General features: G+C 38.8%; 1 protein-coding gene across 3 annotated transcripts in view; it reads left to right on the top strand.

Moving 5' to 3' along the window:
• Positions 1-18,328, top strand: part of CLCN4 (chloride voltage-gated channel 4) — a 54,184-nt gene that overhangs the window by 14,970 nt on the left and 20,886 nt on the right. For all 3 annotated transcript variants that reach the window (XM_070750821.1, XM_070750822.1, XM_070750823.1), the window contains 7 exons: positions 3,714-3,901; positions 7,164-7,286; positions 7,577-7,783; positions 7,877-7,957; positions 14,525-15,070; positions 16,319-16,505; positions 17,006-17,398. In XM_070750821.1, the coding sequence (XP_070606922.1) occupies positions 3,714-3,901; positions 7,164-7,286; positions 7,577-7,783; positions 7,877-7,957; positions 14,525-15,070; positions 16,319-16,505; positions 17,006-17,398 (1,725 nt within the window). The remainder of the gene's footprint in view (positions 1-3,713; positions 3,902-7,163; positions 7,287-7,576; positions 7,784-7,876; positions 7,958-14,524; positions 15,071-16,318; positions 16,506-17,005; positions 17,399-18,328) is intronic.

The following is an 18,328-nucleotide window of genomic DNA, read 5'->3' as shown; positions in this document are numbered from 1 at the left end:
GCCTATGGGACCGCCTCGCTTGGCGTGAAGCGGGAAATGATCCCCAGGGGATGGAGTGGCTTGGCGACTTAAAATAGTTTTAAAATGGCGGGGGTCCCAGACACTTAGGCTGTATGGGGCCCCAAAATTCCTGATGGTGGCCCTGCCCACCACTATATATAAAGGAACAAATGGCAGTTGCAAACAAACTATATTTACAGCAGCCTGAAGCTTATAACTTCAGCCTGATGATGGTGAGTGTGATTTCACCGAAACGTCGCATAGACACTCAAAATATTACACGGGGCAAAACCCGAACTTAGAACAATCTACATACATATACCCGTGAAAATCTACGAACCCCTCGTCTTACGAACAACTCGTGATACGAACCCGGGGTTCAGAAAAATTTTGCCTCTTCTTACGAACTTTTTTCGAGTTACGAACCGGCGTTCGGAGACTGCTGGGAAGCCGCGCGGCTGTTTTAAAAGGTGACAGCTGGGCGGCGGGGCTTCCCAGCAGCCTCCCGAACGCCGGTTCGTAACTCGAAAAAAGTTCGTAAGAAGAGGCAAAAATTTTCTGAACCCCGGGTTCGGGGTTCGGGAGGTTGCTGGGAAGCCCCCCAGGCCGGCTGTCACCTTTTAAAACAGCCGCGCGGCTTCCCAGCTGTCTCCGAACACCGAACGCAGAAGTTCGGGTTTGGCGTTCGGCTTCAGGAGACAGCTGGGAAGCCGCGCGGCTGTTTTAAAAGGTGACAGCCGGGCTGGGGGGGTTCCCAGCACCCCCCCGAACCCCGAACTTTTGCCGAACTTCCGGGTTCGGGGTTCGGGAGGTTGCTGGGAAGCCCCCCAGGCCGGCTGTCACCTTTTAAAACAGCCGCGCGGCTTCCCAGCTGTCTCTGAACGCCGAACGTGGAAGTTCGGGTTTGGCGTTCGGCTTTGGGAGACAGCTGGGAAGCCGCGCGGCTGTTTCAAAAGGTGACAGCCGGGCTGGGGGGCTCAACCTCCCGAACCCCGAACTTTTGCCGAACTTCCGGGTTCGGGGTTCGGGAGGTTGCTGGGAAGCCCCCCACGCCGGCTGTCACCTTTTAAAACAGCCGCGCGGCTTCCCAGTAGTCCCCGAACGCCGAACGCGGAAGTTCGGGTTTGGCGTTCGGCTTCGGGAAGCTGCTGGGAAGCCGTGCGGCTGTTTTAAAAGGTGACAGCCGGCCTGGGGGGCTTCCCAGCAACCTCCCGAACCCCGAACTTTTGCCGAACTTCCGGGTTCGGGGTTCGGGAGGTTGCTGGGAAGCCCCCCAGCCCGGCTGTCACCTTTTAAAATAGCCGCACGGCTTCCCAGCAGTCGCCGAACACCGTTTTTTTGCGGGGGGTTTTTGGTTGCACGGATTAATAGACTTTACATTGTTTCCTATGGGAAACAATGTTTCGTCTTATGAACCTTTCGTCTTACGAACCTCCCCCTGGAACCAATTAGGTTCGTAAGACGAGGTATGACTGTATAAATTATTTTTTTGAGTGACGTGGTGGCCTGGTGGTGAAGATGCTCACTTCCCAGTTTGAAGATGGAGAGTTCAATCCTAGTAGATGTTTCTCTCCTAGGGCGCAAAGAAAAAATATCTGCTGCAAACTCCACATGACGTCAGGAAGGGGATCCATTCAGTAAACGCTCTGCTCCATCCATGCTTACCTGTTCAACTAATGGTCTTAATCTACTGTGAACTTTGATCAATAATCCCAAACCCAAGTTTTGACCTTATCAGTTTCAGCTGCTCAAGGAATGATGTAGATAAGAATACATTTTCTTATTTTAAAAACTTATTTAGACTAATAATTGTGTGTGTTGTTTACAAGTTCTTAGAAGTGAGTCAAGAACAACAATTCATATTAAGAGAAACACTACATTGCATTAAAAAATAGAAAGATACAATGGAACAATTCTCATCTATTCTCAAGACTAGTGCTGTCCCATTTGAAAACCATCACAGATCCGCGGTTAGACCCCTACAATTTGCATACCCAGCAAATAGATCAACAGATGATGTTGTTAATATGGCCCTGTACATAATAGAATAGAATAGAATAGACTGTGATTGGAAACACAAGGAATTTGTGATTGGAAACACAAGGAATTTGTCTTTGGTGCATCTGCTCTCAATTGTACACTAAAGAAAAGATACATTTGTCAAGGATCATGAGGTACAATGCTTAATGATTGTCATAGGGTACAAATAAACAATCAGGATACAAGCAACAAATTACAATCATACAGTCATAAGTGGGAGGAGATGGGTCATAGGAATGATGAGTAGAATAATAGTAATAGTAATACAGCCTTAGTGTATAGTTTGACAATGGTGAGGGGATTATTTGTTTAGTGGAGTGATAGAGTCCAGGAAAAAACTGTTCTTGTGTCTAGTTGTCTTGATGTGCAGTGCTCTATAGCATCGTTTTGAGGGTAGGAGTTGAAACAATTTATGTCCAGGATGCGAGGGGTCAGTAAAACACAGACCTCAGAGGATAATTAGAACTGCAGAAAAAACAATTACTACCAACCTGCCTTCCTTTGAGGACCTGTATACTGCAGGAGTCAAAGAGAAGGCTATGAAAATATTTATAGACCCCTCACATCCTAGACATAAACTGTTTCAAAATGACGCTATAGAGCAATGCAGCAGAACAACTAGACACAAGAATAGTTTTTTCTTGAATGCCATCACTCTGCTAAACAAATAATTCCCTCAACACTGTCAAACTATTTACAAAGTCTGCACTACTATTAATTTTCACATTACCCATCTCCTCCCGCTTATGACTGCATGACTGTAAGTCCGTTGCTTATATGCTTACAATTTATATTGACTGTTTCCTAATGTGATTGATTGCTTATTTGTACCCGATGACTGTCATTAAGTATTGTACCTTATGATTCTTGATGCATGTATCTTTCTTTTTATGTACACTGAGAGGATATGAAATAATTCTTTATTGGCCAATAAAGAATTCTATTCTATTCTCTATTGCTTGGCAGGTTTCATTCACTCACTCGCTGTTGTACAATAGCTGCTAAAATGTTTAATAAATGTTCTTAAAAACTCTTAAAACCAGTGGTGGATTGGCCAACTATGTGTCCAATCACACTTGGCCAATAAAGAATTCTATTCTCTATTGCTTGGCAGGTTTCATTCACTCACTCACTGTTGTATAATAGGTGCTAACATGTGTAATAAATATTCTTGAAAACTCTTTAAACCAGTGGTGGATTGGCCAACTATGTGTCCAATCACACTTGGCCAATAAAGAATTCTATTCTATTCTCTATTGCTTGGCAGGTTTCATTCACTCACTCGCTGTTGTACAATAGGTGCTAACATGTGTAATAAATGTTCTTGAAAACTCTTAAAACCAGTGGTGGATTGGCCAACTATGTGTCCAGTCACACTTGGCCAATAAAGAATTCTATTCTATTCTCTATTGCTTGGCAGATTTCATTCACTCACTCACTCACTGTTGTACAATAGGTGTTAACATGTGTAATAAATGCTCTTGAAAACAACCTAAAGTTATGAGGTGGACAGTTCTCCTAACTTGTTATTTTGGTAACTATGGGGTGACTTAATATGAAGTAACGTATGTATCCAACTCATATTCAAGACACACTTCTGCAAGAGCATGTTCAAATTCATTTTTCACCATCTATCATTTGGATCCTTCTATATCTATTTCTCTCCCTGTTAGGCACATTGGCTGGAGTTATAGATTTAGCAGTGGACTGGATGACTGATTTGAAAGAAGGAGTCTGTTTAGAAGCCTTTTGGTATAGTCATGAGCAGTGTTGCTGGACATCCAATGAAACTACTTTTGAAGACCGGGACAAATGTCCTCAATGGCAAAAGTGGTCTCAACTTTTAGTTAACAAATCTGAGGTATGGTTATCGTTTTGTTGTAATTTGCGCACTAATTGTTTAAAATTTTAACATGGCACTGTCATGAAAAGATGTTACACTAAACTGAAAAATGATCTGTGTGTAATTAACAAGGCTACAGAAATTTGGACCATTCCTAGATGATAGCAAAGAAGTACAATAATCCTCTAGTATTGTAATAATCTAAAGTTTTAAAGCACATAGCTTATTTACTGTCAGTTAGTCAGAAAATAAAAATTATTACCATTGATTTCTCTTTCCTTCTCCCTCCCCCCCATCTCTCATTTGTCTGTCTGTCTGTCTGTCTGTCTCTCTCTCTCTCTCTCTCTCTCTCTGTCTGTCTGTCTGTCTTTATCTTTGTATATCTATCTATCTTTATATATCTATCTTCGTTCATTTTATGTCTGTTTTTTATTTTTATAGTAGTTTGTTTAAATTGTTAATTGCCTCAGTGTTAAGTAATGATGGTTTGTAAGGGGACTGCATGTATATTTACATAAATTTGGTTTATCGTTATGTCTTAACATATCAGTAAGTCCAAAATATTGCTTGCAGTATGTGCTTTTTTGGATGAAATCTTAATTTATGCACGACCATTTGAGACAAATATTCATTTATTTATTGGATTTGTATGCCACCCCTCTCCGTAGACTCATTGTCGGCATCCCCATATATTTATTTATCAAGGAAAGAATTTGTGTTGAAACTGTTCTTCAGTCACTCTGTTATGGACTGTAATTTTCAAACAAAGTTCATCCTGTAAAGAAATAAAGATTATTGTGATTGCTGTCTCCTATTTTAAAATATGCAATGACAGCTGTAGCAATAAGAATTACACAGGGAATCAAAGCATCAAAATAGATGCCATTCATTTCAGATCTGCCTGGCTCAACTTGGGGGGCCTCACAGGCATCCTGTCTTAAAAGGAATAATGGGAGAAGGATGAAAGAGGGGAAGATGAAAGGGCAATAAAGGGATAGAAAACCGGGAGGATGGTTGACAGGTGATAAGGACCAGAGCAGCCGGATCCTGTCTGTACCAGCATCTCACAGCCAGGCATCCTGAGAAATATACAAATTATCTTCAAGCATCTCAAAATGCTCAAAACATCTTGGCGAGTTACGGTTGGCTGGAAACGGACTGGTCACTCATGAGGGGAAGGATGGCCTGGGGGCAAACTTATACCTTATTTTTGTATCCAGCAAACACAGTTGTTAGTTTCAGAGCTCGCTTGATTTTATTGCAACAACCACTCTTAGTAAAAGAACTATTTGCTTTAACCAAATGGAATTGAAACCTTTTCTTTCCTAAGAGATCAGATTAGCCCAGATCTGACAGTACATCTATATCCTAGGCTTGCATAAGTAAAGCCAGATGTCAAAATTAGCAGAAGAATCTCCAGTCATTCATCATTCTGTGAAATAGGTGAGAGTATAAGTAGGAGATGTACCTTTGTTACAATAACTATTTTTTATTATTTGCCAAACTTGGAAATTTTTTTAAAAAAATATGCCTATGTGAAATGCGATTCTTTTCACTGCCCACAAAGCATCTTATTAAAGCTTCAAATAACATTATAAATATTCAGCAATTTATTTAAAATAGTTCACCAGTCTACTATTTTGAAGTCTTAATTTTCTCCCCTGCTTTTTGAATAGATTGTAACTTTTGCTAACTTTACTAAAGCAGATAGTTTACAAAAGCAAACAAAACTGATTTGAAATGAAGGAGCTTGAATGGGAAATATTGGCATTTTCAGTCCCAACTCATTTAAAATTGCTTTAATTTGACCTGCCCTCTTAATTTATGGCTATTGTATCTCTGCAATAATTTAGGCCTCAGTTATCAATATTTTTTTGCAATACATTATGTTTCCTTGTATGTTTTTGAAATAATATTTGCAATTTCCATAAATTACCTTACTGAAGTCCCATGTTGGAAGACATGCAGTCCCAAATACCAAATTGTAGGTGTTTATTTGAGAGTAAGTTCTCTAACATCAAAAAGACTTATTTTCAGGTAAATACTGCACAACACATGACCTGTTGGGTTATCCTTCTTTCTCATATAGTGTAGGCTGGTGCTTCTTCCCCTCACCTCACAACCCTCCTAGTGAAGCCTCCTTTTCCTCCTCCTCAGCTGACCCATGGATCTGCCTGCCACTTTACTGGGGGTGGGGAGAATAAAGGGAGCTGACGACTACAAGGAAAATTGCATGCCTATTCCTCATTCCAGCATGCCCCCAAGGAGCCCTTTCTCCAGTGGGCTTACCCAGCCAACTCTATCCAGCTATCCTTTTCTTGCCAGTGAGGCATAGAAATCCCTCACTGCCCACTATTGTTAAGAGATTTGAATTTTTGGTTTCCATTCCAAAAAAGTCAATTATGTGCCCATCAGACCTTGCAGACCTTGCAGTGGCCAGAATAAGGCAGGAAAGAAGATGGGTTATGCCCTTGCCATCTTCCCTTGCTCTTATATTTCAGTTATATGGGAGTAATGGTTCCTGAATTTTGCATGCATTATTTAAGTTAGCCCACTTGAAATACCTTGGGCAGGGATGTCAGAGTGACGGCCCGCAGACCAGATGTGTCATGTGTAGGCCACACCCACTTTGGCTCCACAAAGCCAAAAAACATCATGATCTGTCACGTCACACAATCAAGTTTGATACCTGTAACCTTGGTTCAAAACCTGTTGCTATATGATGCTCCTTTTAGCCTAATTGACAAGACAAGGTTATAAATGGACATAGTTTTAGTAATATATAAATGCATTAGACTTCAAGGAAAATATTTGTGTTGTTGACTATGTAACATATACTCAGCGGTGGGCTACTAGCCGGAATGCTAAATTGCGCTTGCCGCGGCGGCTCATAAGTGCTTGTGGAGCCAGCGCAATTTTGCTTCTGCACCTGTGGAGGTAGCAAAATCATGCACAGAGCCGCAGGTGCGCCTGTGTTTTGGCATGCGTGGAAGCAAAAAAACCTCACCAAAACACGGGCACACCTGTGGCTCTGTGCACGATTTTGCTACCTCCACAGGTGCAGAAGCAAAATCATGCTCGCCCCACAAGCACTTATGAGCCATGCTGGTGAGCACAATTTAGCATTCTGGCTAGTAGCCCACCGCTGCATATACTGTACAAATATTATAACATAGTTGATGAAGAAATTGTGCTTCATATTCTCCCCTTCTCCCATACATCCACTATAAATATGCCCTTTTTTGGAATGATCTGTTCTTATTTCTTTTCCCTTTTTTAGGGTGCCAGTGCTTACATTCTAAATTACTTCCTATACATCTTATGGGCATTGTTGTTTGTTTTCCTGGCTGTCTCCCTTGTGAGGGTGTTTGCTCCTTATGCCTGTGGATCTGGAATTCCAGAGGTAATGTCTCTTTACTTGATTGGTATAACTTCAATATTGGGAGTGAGAGGGGAGGGAATAATTTTCTACAATGCAAATTTCAGGTAAACTCAGTCTGCAGTCCTTGCTAATGGAGATGTAAATAGGAAAAGGAAAGGAAATTGTTGACTTTAAAGCTGCCCACTTGGTTTGTGTTTTTCAGCACAGAATATTGACCTATCTTGAAAGAGCAAAATAATTGCTAACCTGCTTAGACTTCCTCATAGTTTCACAAAAATCTGATCAACCAATTTTTGTTGTTTTTCTTCTAGATAAAGACCATCTTAAGTGGCTTCATTATTCGAGGATACCTAGGCAAGTGGACACTCTTAATCAAAACTGTTACTTTAGTTCTGGTGGTATCCTCAGGACTCAGTCTTGGCAAAGAAGGGCCTCTCGTGCATGTAGCCTGCTGCTGTGGCAACTTTTTTAGCAGCCTTTTCTCCAAGTATAGCAAGAATGAAGGAAAAAGGAGAGAGGTACTGGTAGTTTCACCATTTCCTTCATTCACCTAATATTTTGTGAATATTTTTTACAGACTACTAACATGTGGATTGATGTTTCCATGTTAGGTGCTTTCAGCTGCTGCTGCTGCTGGTGTCTCTGTTGCCTTTGGCGCACCCATTGGGGGGGTCCTTTTTAGTTTAGAAGAGGTAAGAAGTATTTTTAATGTCATAAGCTGAGCAAATGGCATATTTGTATGGCATATTTTATTGGCACCTGTCCCTGCATCGTGTTGCTTTAGATGATGAGTGGCAGTCGCTCAAGGGACAGAAATTTTCAGGAACTGGGTATGTTTAATGAAAAGAAGTATCGGGGAGACATGATAGCAGTTTTCCAATATCTCAGGGGTTGCCACAAAGAAAAAGTCAACCTATTCTCCAAAGCATCTGAAGATAGAGCAAGAAGCAATGGGTGGAAACTAAACAAGGAGAGGAGTAACTTAGAACTAGGGAGAAATTTCCTGACAATAAGAACAATTAACCAGTGTAACAGCTTGTCTCCAGAAGTTGTGAATGCTCCAACACTAGAAGTTTTTAAGAAGATGTTGGATAACCATGTGTCTAAAGTAATGTAGGGTTTTCTGCCTAAGCTGCAGGTTGGACTAGAAGACCTTCAAAGTCCCTTCCAACTCTATTATTATTGTTGTTGTTATTGTTGTGGTTGTGGTTGTTTTGTTGTTGTTAATAATAATAATAATAATTAGAATTAGAATTAGAATTTAGGAGAAGCAGCTAGAGAAATTAGTGAAATATGAAGATCTAAAAATTGATCTGCAACGACTCTGGCATAAGCCAGTGAAAGTGGTCCCAGTGGTACTTGGCACGCTGGGCTCAGTACCAAAGGATCTCAGCGGACATTTGAAAACCATCGGAATTGACAAAATCTCCATCTGTCAATTGCAAAATGCCGCTTTACTGGGATCGGCAAACATAATTCGCCGCTCCATCACGCAGTCCTAGATGCTTGGGAAGCGCCCGACTGGTGATGAAATACGAAATCCAGCATAGTGATCTCGTTTGCTGTGTTGTACTGACATAATAATAATAAAAATTATTATTATTATAGAAAGAATAGAAATAGGTAAACATCTCTGAGCTGTACTGGCGACTGGAATTTAATATAATGCAAACACAAGCAATAGAACATAACCCAGCCAGTGTCGAAAACTTCAAAATTGCTGATTTTAATAAACTTAGAGAGATCCTAAGAAAAATTCCATGGATGAAAATCTTAAAAGGGAAAATAACTCAAGAAACATGAGAAACTCTAAAAGAAGGGGTGGGGACAGACCCAGGAAACTACAGGCCAATCAGTCTAACATCAATACTTGGAAGATACTGGAATTTTTTTATTTTTTTAAAAAAATCAGATCAGTGAACATCTATAAAGAAATAAAGTTATAAATAGTAGCCTGCACAGTTTTGTTAGGTTTAGATCAAGGCAACCAATAATATTTCATTCTTTGACAAAGTCACTTAATTAGTAGACCAGCAAAATGCTGTGGACATAGTATACCTAGGCTTTAGGAAGCTATTTGACAAGTAACCCACAACCTACTTTTTAGTAAACTAGAAAAATGTGGGATAGACAACATCACCACCAGATGAATTTGTAATGGCTGCCAAACCATGCTTAACTAATACTCCTTAATGGTACTACATCTACATAGAGGGAAGTAAGAACTGGGGTACGACAAGTTTCGGTCTTTGACTTAGTACTCTTCAATATCTTCATAAATGACTTAGATGAGGGAATAGAAGGGGAACTCATCAAATTTGCAGATGACATTAAGCTAGCAGGAATAGCCGACACCCCAGAAGACAAGCTCAGGATTCAAAAAGATCTTGACAGACTTGAATGAGCCCTATCCAACAACATAAAATTTAATGTGTGGAGAAAAACAAGGTTTTACACCTGGGCAGAAAAAACTAAGTTACAAGTACAGATTAGGTGAAATCTGGCTCAAAAACAGTAACTGTGAGAGGGACCTTGGAGTTTTAAGCATGAGTCAGCAATGTGCAGCAGCACCAATAAAAACCGAATATAATCCTCGGTTGTATAAACAGAGGCATAGAATCAATATCATGTGAAGTATATATAAACCCTTAATAAGGCCACACCCGAAATACTGTATCCACTTTTGATTACCACATTACAAAAAAAATGCTGAGATTTTGGAAAAATTGCAAAGAAGAGCAACTAAGATGACCAAAGGCCTGAAGACAAAAACATATGAAGAATGGTTGCAAGAATTACGTATGGCCAGTGTAGAGAAAAAGACTGGGGGAACATGATAGCAGTATTCCAGTATTTGAGGGGCTGCCACAAAAAAGAGGGAGTCAATTTATTTTCCAAAGTACCAGAGGGCAGGGAAAGAAACAACATATGGAAACTAATCAAGGAGAGAAGCAACCTGGAATTAAGGAGAAACAGCAAGGGCAATTAATCAGTGGAACAGCTTTCCTTCAGAAGTTGTGAATGCTTCGTCACTAGGTGTTTTTAAGAAGAGAGTGGACAAGCACTTGTCTGAAATGATATAGGGACTCCTGCTTGAGCAGGGGACTGGACCACTTGATCCTGATTGATTAAAATATTTTGATAGTGCTGTTCTTATGCTTGCAAGGACTTACATCAGTTGAAAACATCTCTAAAAGTAAGATTATCCAGAAACAGGGTTTTTTTGGTTTTATCTTCGATTTTATTTTAGTGACCACAATAGGTCCCGCAAATTAGTTATTAAGTGAAGCAGTCACTAAGTGAACTGTTCTTACTATATGTCCTTATTTCAGCTGTCCTATGCTTTGATCTGTGAAAATCATAAATGCAAGGAGTTGCTTTTTTCATCACCATTGTATTTGTGCACTGTAGCTATGCAAGGCAGTAGCTAAATGAGAACTACTATATTCCTCAATTATAATATTTTGAATTTCCCTGAGTCCCTTCTTGACAGGAAAATACACTATTAATCAATGAAGCTATCAGCTATCAAATTTTTTACTACCGCACTGTGAGTGTGGCTTATACAGAAGGCCCTGCATTTTCTTTCAACATCTTTCAGTGCAAATTGGGTACTCTGGGGTGGAGCTTCATTTTTGCTATCCCACTGTGTGCCCTTTCCTCCCCCCACTTATATACCCCACTTTTTCGGACCCTTATTTGAAACCTGGCCTCACCCTTCCATTTCCTAACAAACATTCCTGTTTTTTAATATTTTTGAACACAGTCTCATAACATCTTGTGTTCTTTATTTTTTAAAAATGCTGCTTATTGAAAAAAGAATCACTTTTACTGCACTTGTATCAAGGGTGCAGTGCAGAAATCTCAGGCTGCCCGCAAACAGTTGAGGAGATTTTTTCATTCCTTATGTGAAGAGATACCAAAATGAAAATAATATATTCTTAAAGAAGAGGGTCTGCTCTTTCTAAATTGAAGAGCGTTGAAGCTGTCCCACAGGATCAAACAGGGAATCAAAAATAGCCAATATTTGGCAAAAACCCGTTAAGTACCAACTTTGAACTCTTATATTTTTTCAACAACGGAAGGAAAGTGCTGCAAATTGGAAATCCTCATTGCAGCTGTGAACTTAGTACACCTGCCAAAAATCAACCTGAAAGGCCAAGTAGTTTTGAAACTACAGCAGCGTGAATATTGCTATAAATTCATTTTTCAACGGTTTTTTTGCAAAGTTTGAGACCGAACCATGTAAAAGGTAAGAGGACTAGGTACATAGGGTTTATAAAGCCTTACAAGATGTGCAGATTCTTCAAATATTTCCAATATACTACTGAAACTGCTGGGTTTACAGCTTCTGGAAGTTGGCCCAAAATGTCATTTTTGTCGACTCAGCATTTTGCAACCCTTTATTTGAGGTCTCCTAGAACTTCCAATTGTTAGTATTTTGAACTAAAATTTTGCACAGCACAGTTTTATATCATAAAGAAACTATGTGCAAAATTTCATCAAAATCTGAAATGGTAAGGTGGGGACCACTGGTCCACTTGACACGGAATGACCCAGTAGCATAGTAACAATGTTGTTAAGAAAGAAAACTTACCACACATCCATCTTTTTTAGAAGATGGTACCAAAAGATGATATTATAAATTTATAGATACTTAAGTACCTTGAAAAGGCAACAATTTGTAATATGCCATATTTAATATTCAGTTATTTTATTAAACGTGATATCAATGCACTTCCCCTCATTTGATTCTTTAAAATAACTAGCAATTGAGAAGGCAATTCTCTTTTGAAATCCATGAACCATATGGTAAGGTGACCTTCCTATGAAAAGTATATATCAATTTCACAGTTGTATCAAATTAATTTTTATGTGGCTACTATTAAAACTCAGAATGGGGTTAAACAGGGGGCCTCCCCCCCCCACTTTTCAACTTTTATATAAACAACATGGTAAAATGGATTAAAAAAACAAATTGCCTGAAGCATCACTCTGCTGTTGTATGCAGATGATGCTGTGATTCTCTCCAGGACACCAGTAGGCTTTAAAATAGCCTTGTGAGCCCTTGTCCAGTATTGTAATTACAATAAATTGGACATAAATTATGAGATTCATGGTATCTAAATGGCAGCAAATCAGAGCAGGTAACCACCTTCAAATTCTTGGAGGTGGTCATTCAGGGCAGTGATTTAAAAAATACATATGGAGAATATGCGGCTGCCTTGAGCTAAAGATCAGTGAACACCATTCTTAATTTTTTCTGAACAAAGGGAGGATATTATATCCCTACCGCAATTAAACTTTTTCTGGCCAAGTTGCTAGAACAGCCTCTTTGTAGAACCTTGCTCAAAACATCAGCTTTGTGTTTTACACTATTAGAAAAATCAGTCCAAATTCATTAGTTCAATTCTCCACATGCCGTGTTGTATCTCAAATATACTTCTTTACCTGGAGAGAGGATTGATAAAAGTCAAAGCAAGAATCTGAATAGTGTCCTTAAATATCTGTCTAAGGTTCAACTTCTTTCCGCAAGGCCTTGTTTCATTAATTCTCCAAGACAAAAAAATTCTCATCATGGATCAAGGCTGTCAAGTCCAACCTTGCCAAAGTAGGCTTTTCCCCAGCTTCAATACTCAAGATGGAGTACAACCTAGCAAGACAAAGGGTGAAGGACATCGAGAGGTAGGCAGCATTAGGGAAAGCTCTGCTGTTTCTGGCTCCAGATGTCATTAGAAGCCTTGTTGCTCCTGCCAGCTATCTTAGTCAGTTGGAGTCAGCAAACCACCGGAAAACATTTACGCTTACATGATGCCATGCACTTCCATTGGCCATCCTGTACAGCAAATATAAAAGATACCATTAATGGAAAGACTCTGTTCCTGCCACTCAGGAGAGATGGAGACTGTGAGTCAAATGCTCCTTAGATGTTCCTTTTACACAGAGATTAGGAAAACAAAATATTCTGCTAATAACCGCTAAGTATCCTGTTCATTCTGATACTACTTATTTTCAATGGCTGCTTAAGATTGAACAATCCATAACTACAGCATAAGTAGCCAAATTCTGTGCAACAGCACTGGGGATTTGATGTAAACGTGTCTTCTCCACCATAGTTATGTTATATAACAAATGTGGAAAAACCACTTGTACTACTTAATCTTTTCTCTTTTAGCATTGAACCTACACTGGGCCACACTATTTATGGATTGTAATATAATTAGACCAGATTGTACTATAATTAGACAAGATATCATTGACAGACCAGATTTTATTATAGATTTTTGTTGTTATTTATTATTTTATACTAGAATTTTTAATTGTATATTTACTGAGCGTTTTTATTTGTTCTGGTCTAAGACTGTAATAAATTGATTGAACTGAATGTGTCTACTAGTAAAAACTGGGAGACATAAACAATTATATAAAATTATATGATATAATATATGATAAAACTTTCCCTCTATATTGTCTTTTTTTTCACAAAATGGATATTTGTAACTGTAGAATTCTTTGGTACTTTAATAGCAGTGATTATGGAATCCCAGTCTTACTTGAAAATGTGAAAGTAGCTTGCTGGTTTGTTTATTCTATATCTACAGTCAGTGTTCCCTCTAATTTTTTTGGGGGGTGGGCGGAAAAGTATAGTGTCTGAGCGGCAGTCCCTTCGGGACTGGGCGGCACAGAAATAATAAATAAACAAACAAACAAACAAACAAAAAACCCACCCTGTTTTGCCTCAGAGAATTTCAAAATAAAATACTGTCCTGTGTGTCTATAACAGTGAGCTCATAATAGGGCAACTCTATCAATATCAAAATGCCACTTAAATAGTTGAGCTAGTTTCAAACTAGATTTTGATTTTCTTTCTCTCTTCCTTACTCCCATTCTTTTTCTTTCTCTTTTCCTTCCTCTCTTTTTTCTATCTGTTTCTCTCTCTTCCTCTCTCTCTCCTTCCCTCTCACTCTTTCCTTCTCGGCTTCTGGGCAGGTTTGGAAAACTCTGAGTTGATGATGATTTTTAAGTGAGCGATTGCTCACTGCTCAGCTTAGAGGGAACTATGTCTACAGTGTGCTTGTGTAATTCTAATAATATATTCAAAGATAGTGTAATCTTTCATTACTTTTAACCTTCTACAATCCTATCCTTGGATTGTATCTTGGTCAACGCACAATAACGTATCACTTCCACAAGTGTCTGCAAAAAAACCCCTTTGAAAGAATTGGAGATAATTATTTATTGATTCTATTTTATTCTAGGTGAGTTATTATTTTCCCTTGAAGACTCTCTGGAGATCTTTCTTTGCTGCACTTGTTGCAGCCTTTACCCTGAGATCCATCAATCCATTTGGAAACAGCCGCCTGGTCCTCTTTTATGTGGAATACCACACCCCTTGGTACATGGCTGAACTTTTCCCTTTTATATTGCTTGGAGTTTTTGGAGGATTGTGGGGGACACTTTTTATTCGATGCAACATTGCATGGTGCAGGAGGCGTAAAACTACCAGGCTTGGAAAGTATCCAGTCTTAGAGGTCATTGCAGTCACTGCCATAACTGCTATAATTGCCTATCCAAATCCTTACACACGAAGGAGCACCAGTGAGCTCATCTCTGAACTCTTCAATGACTGTGGAGCCTTGGAGTCATCGCAACTCTGTGACTACATAAACGATCCCAACATGACTCGACCTGTGGATGATATTCCCGACAGGCCAGCTGGTACCGGAGTATACATAGCTATGTGGCAGTTAGCTCTGGCTCTGGTTTTTAAAATCATTATTACCATATTTACTTTTGGCATGAAGGTAAGTTGGAAAATTAAGCATCGTTTAAGAAATGTTGTAGTCACCTAAGATCTGATACATTGAAACAAATGCCTATACTGATATAGCAATAGTATTTAGATTCATATACCGCTCCATGGTGCTTTACAACACTCTCTGGGTAATTTATAATGACAGCATATTGTCCTGATAATCAAAGTCTTCATTTTACTGACCTTGGAAAGATGAAAGGCTCAGTCAACCCCGATTGAACTCCTGGCTGTGGGCAGAGTTAGCCTGCAATACTGCATTCTAACCATAGTGCCATCAGATCTCCTGCTTTTACTTATCCAAGTAAAACTAAGGGGAAGATTGCACTAAAATAATATTTTATACCACATAAAGTGTTTATAGTTTCAGTTCAGCTTTTAAAGAATTCTTGAATATTTTGATGTATTTATTTATAGTATTATTTTTTTTATATATACCACCACATACGTATGATAAATGTCTCTTCTTTGTTACGGCATTTCTCACACTTCTTGTATAGTTTGTCTATATTGTTAATAATTGATAGAATTATATACTATTTAAAAAACATTTGGTAGCAATTTCCCCTTAAATTATAATGTATGTTACATTATGTTACATTATATTATATTACGTTATATTATAATGTAATTTACATTATAATATAATGTACTATAATGCAATGTAATTTAATATATATAAGTTATAATGTAAATTATACATACACTCACACACTGAAGTAATAAGAATATTTAGTAGGAAGACTTCAGTTGACACTGAAATAATTTATTAAACTTAGGAAATGTAATATATTTATATTTAAAGTAAACTTTGAAATCATCTTTCCCATATGCACTATAGGTAGTTCTTGAGTTATGATCACAATTGAGCCCAAAATTTATGTTGTTACATGATACTTTTTTTGAGTGAGTTTTGCCCCATTCCTTGCCACAGTTGTTAAGTGAATTATTGCAGTTGTTAAATTAGTAACACAGTTATTAAGTGAACCTAGTTTATCCCCCATTTTCTTTGTTCATCAGAAGGTCACAAAAGACCTACACCCATCATAAATAATGAATCAGTTGCCAAGCATCTGAATTTTGTTCATGTGACTATGGGGATGCTGCAGTGGTCATAAGTCACCTTTCAATGCCGTTGTAACTTTGATCAGTCACTAAAAGAAGTGTTGTAAGTCAAGGACTATTTGTATTAAGTTTGCTTGTGATGATTTGGTTTTAACTTCACTTTATGCTATTTGAGATTCCTTCAGGTCTATTTATACCCAGCATGGCTGTAGGAGCAATAGCTGGCAGAATTGTTGGAATTGGTGTGGAACAGTTGGCTTACCATCATCATGACTGGATCATCTTCAAAAACTGGTGTAGACCAGGAGCTGATTGTGTTACTCCAGGACTATACGCAATGGTGGGAGCAGCTGCGTGCTTAGGTATCATGTATTATTCTTTTGTTTTAATTTTTGTTCTGTATGATATAGCATGATATCTATTGACACCCCTAAATGTTGTAGTTTAAAAATTTATGAATATTATACCTAAAGCAGAGGTCTTTAAATTTGTCAACTTTAAGACTTATGGACTTCAATTCCCAGAATTATTCAGCTAGTAATGCTGGCTGGAGAATTCTAAAAATTGAAGTTCACAAGTTTTAAAGTTGCTAAGTTTGGGGAGCCTTGACCTAAAGATTCCTTGGAATGAAGGCACTATATCCATTTGGGAATGAAGAAAACCAAGACTGTATACTAATTCAATGAATGATGCCCCTAGATATCATACAGTACAACTGCAGAGTTGCCTTTGTGTTTTGGTTTATGGAAAAATGTTAACATTTTATAGTTGATTCCACTTATGAAAATGCATGTCAGCTTGGAAAAATTCAGAGTGGCATCTTATATGACAATCCTACCCAGCAATTTCTTTCTCTTGACAGGTGGAGTTACCAGAATGACAGTCTCGCTTGTTGTGATCATGTTTGAATTAACAGGAGGACTAGAGTATATTGTGCCTCTTATGGCTGCTGCTGTTACTAGCAAGTGGGTTGCTGATGCTTTTGGCAAAGAAGGGATCTATGAGGCACATATCCATTTGAACGGCTATCCATTTCTAGATGTAAAAGATGAATTTACCCACAAAACACTGGCTACAGATGTTATGAGGCCCAGGCGTGGAGAACCTCCTCTTTCTGTCTTGACCCAAGACAGCATGACTGTGGAAGATGTGGAGACTTTAATCAAGGAAACTGACTACAATGGCTTTCCAGTGGTGGTTTCTAAGGAGCGTCTTATTGGCTTTGCACAGAGACGGGACTTGATTCTTGCAATAAGTGAGTTGCATCTGCTTTGCATAAAAGTGATTAGTTTTATGAGTGGCCTAGAAGAAAATTACCATATTTTTCGAAGTATAAAATGCAGTGGAGTATAAGACTCACCTTAGTTTTTGGGGAGGAAAATAGGGAAAAAATAATCTGCTTACCAGGTGTTCATCTGGTTAGTCTTTAGTCTGGTCAGCTTCAGCACATTAGTTTGCTGGTTTTGAGCCCACGTGTTTGCTTTTTATCCCCTGGTTGGGGATAAAAAACAGTTTCTAAAACACTTCATTTCTCTTTTTCTTTAGAGAGAAATAATGAGAAAATCAGGCAAAGGGAAGATTGCTTCACTAGCAAAGCACAGACGATTGTTTCACTCGTTAGCATCTCGTTAGGGCTGGAAAAAACACAGAAGATCACTTGCTAGCAAAGTGTGAAAGATTGCTTCACTGTTAGGGCTGAGAAAAAGGCTCAGCTGATTGTTGAAGGGAGTAGCAATGAAAGAAACCAGTTTGCAAGCTCTTTCATTGTTATTGTCTCGAATAAGATTTTTTTAAAGCCCTAACCAGGGGATAAAGTAATGTGCTGAAGCTGACCAGAAAGGACGCTAGCCAGATGAATATCTGGTGGGCAGACTTTTTCCCCCTATTTTCCTCCCACAAAACTAAGGTGCGTCTTATACTCCGGTGAATCTTATACTTTTTAAAATATATATATATATATATTTATTGATTTTTATAGATGAGGTTACATAAAAACAAACATAAAACAGTGCACAGTGCATGTGCCCATCACCTAACAGGCAAAGAAACCCCCATCACCACCACCACCCATTACAAGGGGTTCAGAATTTACTAATTTATATATATATATATACAGTGATCTCTCGATTAGCGCGGGGGTTACGTTCCAAGACCTCCCGCGCTAATCGATTTCCGCGTTATAGTG

This window comes from Erythrolamprus reginae, chromosome 4 (assembly GCF_031021105.1).
Source record: "Erythrolamprus reginae isolate rEryReg1 chromosome 4, rEryReg1.hap1, whole genome shotgun sequence".
NCBI lineage: Eukaryota > Metazoa > Chordata > Lepidosauria > Squamata > Dipsadidae > Erythrolamprus > Erythrolamprus reginae.
The sequence above is the reverse complement of the archived record's forward strand: the minus strand, read 5'-3'. Positions and strand labels throughout refer to the sequence as shown.